Genomic DNA, 6,000 nt, shown 5'->3' with positions numbered 1-6,000 from the left:
AACCAATAATAACTAGCAACAAATTTAAACGTGCCTTGAGTAAACACAAAAGCTATAATTTTTTGCTTCTAGTAAAAAATCTTTTGGGATGCAGAATCACGTTGGCCTTCAGAAAAGAAAAGTTGCCAAACATCAAAGAACGTTCAAATTACTGAAACGCACTTTTATCCTCTCCTACTAAATTTCTGTGAATATTATAGCTTTTAAAAAGTATGGCAGTTTCAGACGAATAAATCTCTAACTAAATTAAATTACAAGTAAGTCCTTGATTAAAAAGGAGAGAACCAGATTCCAATTACTGCATAGTAGTTTATGATTGAAATACAGATTACACACAGCTCACATACTCATATGAGTAGTGTTTTATTCATCATCAAGCAAAACATTGAAAAAAAAAAAAAAGATATTAAAGGAGAGAAATGAACAAGTGATAAGTAAGAAAACAATACAACAGCTTTTTCTTTAAAAGTGATGTTATGATTTATGAAGATTTAGGGTGGATAGCAAACCATGTTTGGATAAATGTAAGAACAAGGCCAAGCACCGCAGCAAGCAAGGCAATGATGGTCCATGGCGAGCGGAAAAAGGTGTTAGAGGCCTCTCCCATCCAAGACAGCATCCTGATCTTACCTCTCTTGGATTTAAAATGTACATGGATTTGGTCTCTGATGTGAGCAAACAATGGTGTCTCAGGCACCAGAATAGTATCCATCTTATTAAACAGATCAGCCACTTCTTTGTCATTGGCTAGTTCATTGATAAGTACACCAGCTAATCTGAGTTCCTTGACATCCTCAGGCTGGTCAATGAGAGAGCTCATGAACACTATAAATGAGCTGATCGCGAAGTTGTTGCGAAAACCAGGCCATATCTCATGGGCTACAAGGTTGAGGAAGATATGAGCTGTTGAACCATCCACAGTTAGCTCAGGAAGGTAGAGTATGCCATGATTGAAGGTGGGGTACAAAGAATTGATGTTGGAATGTCTTCTAACTCGAATCCCGGCTGCTCTGAGTTCTCTTATGGTCCCAATTCTATACTTCCTGAGGTGCCAGGATCTCATCTTGACCCTGATATCCTTATGGATTGTCTCTAGATCTCTCATCAAGAGTGCCCTCCTCAAATAATCTAGAAGATGGAGGGGATCAGATTCATTACCCTCTTCTTCTTGGTTATCTCCTTGGACAATTAGCCTTAACTCTTGTTCTTCTTGATTCTGTCTTCGAAGCTTGGGTGCTGTCTGAATACCATGAACTTGGAGGAAGTTCCCGAGGCATTTTTCGAGCCTTTCTTGATCCTCACACAAGAGCCTGAGGACTTGGAAGGGAATTTGGTTGTCCATGATAAGCAGATCCTGGTGCATCCATAAAAGCTTGTCAATGCTAATTTCTAGCTCTTCTTGTGCCTCAAATGAGTTGTCTGATTTCTCCAACAGGTGAAGTACACAACATCCATCCGAAACCAGCGCCAATGTAGCAAACATTTTTCCATCCGGGGGATGGTCATATGCAGATGCAAGTTTTTCATTCTTTAAAAGGTCGAGGTACATGAACTGCATGGAGATATAAGCATTTTGGCGAGTCATCCTATGTACTTCCTGTATCCGATGGAAATCAGCACCTTGAACATACTTTGCAGCCCACAAATCCTTATATAACTTTCCTTGAAGAAGATCTTCTTTGGGTAGATGAATTGGACCAATTGAGATGATCCGTGGCTCATAATAGTTTCTAAAATCCACCCTTTCAGCCATGTGCTGTGGAATTCTTGGTATATTATTTCTTTCATCTGACTTTCTAATTTTCGATTCCAAATTTTCTTCCGAAATTAGTAGTTTGCTCAGTGCTCCTCTTAACCAAGAGTCGTGTATGTTCTCTATTTTTCCTGGGAAACTTTCAGAAGCAAGCCTTTCGTAGGTACTGAAGACAAACATTCTTGGAAGCAAAGAACATGCACAAGAGAAGACTTGTGAGAAAACAGAGAGGAGGAAGAGATAGTATATGTCAAGGTTTAATAATTTTTTTCTAGCAGCTCCATTCCATCTAAGGTTTAATAAGTTTTTCAAGTTTACCAGCTAACTCCGGGGGTCAACTCACATGTTTTAGTCCACATTTTAATGCATTATTGTTTTTCTTTTAACAGAAATAAAGAAATTTTTAAGGTATTAAACACACACATTTTTCATGCATATTTCTTTCTATATATATATACATATATATTTTAAAATGTGTTTACTATTACAACATTAGAAGCTCCATTATGCATCGTTTGTTAGCAAAAAATCAAAGGATTACCGCCTTTTTTTTTAAAGATCTTACAAAAAAAATATTTAAATATTTTTTATTAAAAAAAAAATCCAAATAAGGCCTTAGTCATATTTATATTTTGTATATTTGATTAGATATTGGACTAGTGAATTTATGTATTTAGTATTTATTTTGGTGCTATTAAATTAATAGAATTTTTTTTAATATATTTAACAAATTTTTAGTAGTAAAAATAAAAATATTAAAAAAAAATTTTTTTGAGAAGTTATAATTTATATTTAAAAAAAAATATTTTTTACATAATAAATAAATAAATAATATTTTTATATTATTATATTCGAATATAATTCATAAATAAAAATTTTTTTATATTAAATATTAAATATTCAATATAAAATTATTTTTATTTTTTAAAAAGATAACTTGACAATTTTTTTTTAAAACTCGTCCAAACAAATCCTTGGTTATATGTATATGTAAAAGGATTTGTATGAATACTTTATATTCCACCACTCTTATACCCTTCCAATGAATCTGATCTTTCCATCATTAAGAAAAAGAAAAACAAAATTAAAAGGAATATTTAATACACACACAGATATATATATATATAATATTTTTTTTATAACTAAAATTAAATTGAGTAATACTAGCAAAATGTACAGAAAAGTTAATCCTATTTAAAAAGTATGGAAAAGCTCTGCATACAAGCCCTAATGGCTTGTATGCCATACAAGTTTATTAAACAATAAGATCAAAATACGCGCTGCTTCAGGTACGTTGATTACACGCGCTATATAACATCGCGCGTATATCTAACTACCAGATTTAAAATATTTCTTTCCCTTTTCGTTTTCGTTATTTTGAGATTTCGTTCTTCTTCTTCTCCCGCGTTTACCCTCCTTCTTCTTCATTGTTCTTTTCTTCTCCTTTTCTCACTAGCATCTTCTTCGTTTAGGTTACCTTTGTCTCTCTCTGCAACTCCATCTTCGTTTTCTATTTTTGATTTGTTGTTTTTCGAAATCAAAGTTTGATCTCGTTTTGAAGATAATGGATCATTCAACCTCAGATTGTCATCTGAATGCAGGCGAAGTGGATTATGAGTCAGAATCTAACGAAGTCCCTGAGATTTGATTTACATAGGATTAGTATGAAATTTCTTTCAGTAATTTGTATAGCATTGTGTAGTTGAAAAATTGCTGAACATTACTGTGAAAGTAACACGTTTACGTGAATCTGTCGATTCAATGTATTAGTTGTGATTAATTACCTGGAATTTGTAGCAGACGCTCGGGTGTAGATCAATTCTTGTTTGGGTGTATTTTAGCTAGAAGTGTGGGTGTATCTACACTTTACTGGTTTTTTGTTATTTTAATTTACTTGTTGTTGTTCAGCTGTATTATAACAGACATGATTAGGTGTGTTTTTAGAACTGTATTATATCTGCATGCTGTGTATTTACAGTTTATGGCTTTAAAAGTCATTCTGTAGTTGAGTTGTTGCGGTTAGGGTGTATCGTATTAGACATGATTTGGTGTATTTGAATCATATCTATGGGTGTATTTACAGTTCTGACACGGTGTATTTTGCAGCCTCTCTCAGTTGTTGATGACGAGCTTGTTCCAAAGGTCGGAATGACCTTTACCACCCTTGAAGATGCTGGAAAATTTTACAGGAACTACGCCAAGGCTGCAGGTTTCTCTACAAGAGTTCGGTGCACAAATAGGAAGGGAAACGAGATTAAGAACCAACTGATTACATGTAGCAGAGAGGGAAAATGGAAATCTAAAATATCTCCGACCGAGAAGACCAATTCGACAGCCGGTCTAAACTGTCCTGCAAGAATTTATATACACACATTGAAGGATGTCGGTGCTTGGATCATTTCAAAGGTTGTGCTGGATCATTCACACCCCTGCTGTCCAAGCAAAGCAGAGATGCTCAAACAGCACAGGGAACTAAGCATGTCCATTCGTCGTACGATAGAGAATAACGAGGAGGCCGGTATCAGACCAAGCAAAACCTACCAATCATTTGTTGCGGCTGCCGGGGGTCACCGCGAGTTAAATTTTATCGAAAAGGACGTGAGGAATTACATTACCAGGGAAGTGCGGAATGTTTCCGAACAAGAAGATGCAAAGAAATTCGGGAAATATTTCTTAAGAATGAAAGAGAAGAATCCGAATTTCTTTTTTGAGCTCCAACTCGAAGATGATCAATCGATTAAGCTGGCTTTTTGGGCCGATGCAAGAAGCAGAGCCGCCTTTGAGTATTTCGGAGACGTCATTTCATTCGACACCACCTACAATACAAACAGGTAACAAACTGTCCCTGTTTATGATGCCAAATTAATTTATTTTTACGAATCCGCAGTAGAGGTGTATATTGGCTGTTTCATTGGGTGTATGCGAAGCATTTGTTAGGGTGTAGCTAATGATTTTGCATTCTGGACCATGGTAATTTGTTTCAGGTATAATTTGGTCTGTGGTTCTTTTGTCGGGGTGAATCACCACGGTCAATCAACACTTCTCGGATGCTCTTTGATGAAGAACGAAGAAATTGAATCATTCAAATGGTTATTTCAAAGCTGGCTTCGTTGCATGGGAGGAAACGCTCCGAAAGGGTTTCTCACCGATCAGTGCGCATCCATGAAAAGGGCTTTAGAGGCCTGTATGCCAACAACAGTTCACCGCTGGTGCATTTGGCACATCATGAAGAAGATTCCAAGCAAATTAAACGGGTACAAGGGACATGCCGATATCAAACAAGAAATGAGCCAAGTTGTTTGGAACTCTCACAGCAAAGACTCATTCGATAGGAATTGGAACGATTTTCTGCTGAATTTTGGTCTTGGGGACAACAAGTGGCTTTCAGGTAATGTCTTTTTAAAATCTGCATCAGAGGTGTAAATTGCATGTTTTTTCGGGTGTATTTATAGACTGTCTTTGGGTGTATTATGCAGATCTGTACGAAGACCGTCACATATGGGTTCCTATCTATCTGGATCACCATTTCTGGGCAGGGATGAGAAGCACACAAAGGAGCGAGAGCATGCATTCATTTTTTAACAAGTATATCACCCGGAACAGCTCGCTTATTCAGTTTGTCAAACAATACGATAATTGCCTCGGAAGCAGGGAGCAAGCAGAGAGAGAATCAGATACTGCAGATTTTCATACGGTCATACCGTGTGCAACGAAATCCTGCATTGAAGCTCAGTTTCAAGATGCGTACACTCACGCAAAGTTTAGGGAAGTCCAAGCGCAATTCAGAGGAAAGGCGAATTGCATCACCAGACTAAAGAATTCCGCTCTAGGCTATTCAGTATACGAAGTCGGAGAACAAGTTTCCAGCTCAATATTCAACAAGTTCGTGGTTACTTACGACTCAGTTGCAGCCGAGGTAAAATGCCATTGCTTATTATTCGAGTCGAGAGGGATACTGTGCCGTCACGCACTAAGCGTGTTAAGCTTCGAACAAGTAAGCCAAGTGTCACCGAGATACATACTGGAACGATGGAGCAAGAAGGTAAAGAGGCGACACACACACATCAAGAGCAGCCACGACGAGCCACTAATGGAGCCAAGAAGCAAGAGGTTCGACCAATTGGTTTTTCGTTCGCAAAATATATGCGAATTTGCTTCCGAATCGGAGGAGCTGACTGCAATTTTGCACCGTGCGTACGATAACGTCATGGCCGAGATGGAAGCATTAAAAGCCAAAAGGAAGGGGA

At 37.1% G+C, this 6,000-nt stretch overlaps 1 protein-coding gene across 1 annotated transcript; it reads right to left on the bottom strand.

Moving 5' to 3' along the window:
- Nucleotides 1-271: 271 nt before the first annotated feature.
- On the bottom strand, nucleotides 272-1,992 carry LOC107616979 (UPF0481 protein At3g47200-like). The gene has a single exon (XM_088500359.1). The coding sequence runs from the start codon at nucleotides 1,931-1,933 to the stop codon at nucleotides 482-484; it is 1,452 nt and encodes a 483-aa protein (XP_088356485.1). The 5' UTR covers nucleotides 1,934-1,992; the 3' UTR covers nucleotides 272-481.
- Nucleotides 1,993-6,000: the final 4,008 nt, after the last annotated feature.

The sequence above is a fragment of the Arachis ipaensis genome, chromosome B9, assembly GCF_059453495.1.
Source record: "Arachis ipaensis isolate K30076 ecotype BB chromosome B9, ASM5945349v1, whole genome shotgun sequence".
Classification (NCBI taxonomy): Eukaryota; Viridiplantae; Streptophyta; class Magnoliopsida; order Fabales; family Fabaceae; genus Arachis; species Arachis ipaensis.
This window is presented reverse-complemented; position numbering and strand designations above follow the sequence as displayed.

What these genes read in the sequence shown, in the direction of transcription:
- LOC107616979 (XM_088500359.1), bottom strand. Translation starts at nt 1,933, where the DNA reads ATGTTTGTCTTCAGTACCTACGAAAGGCTTGCTTCTGAAAGTTTCCCA.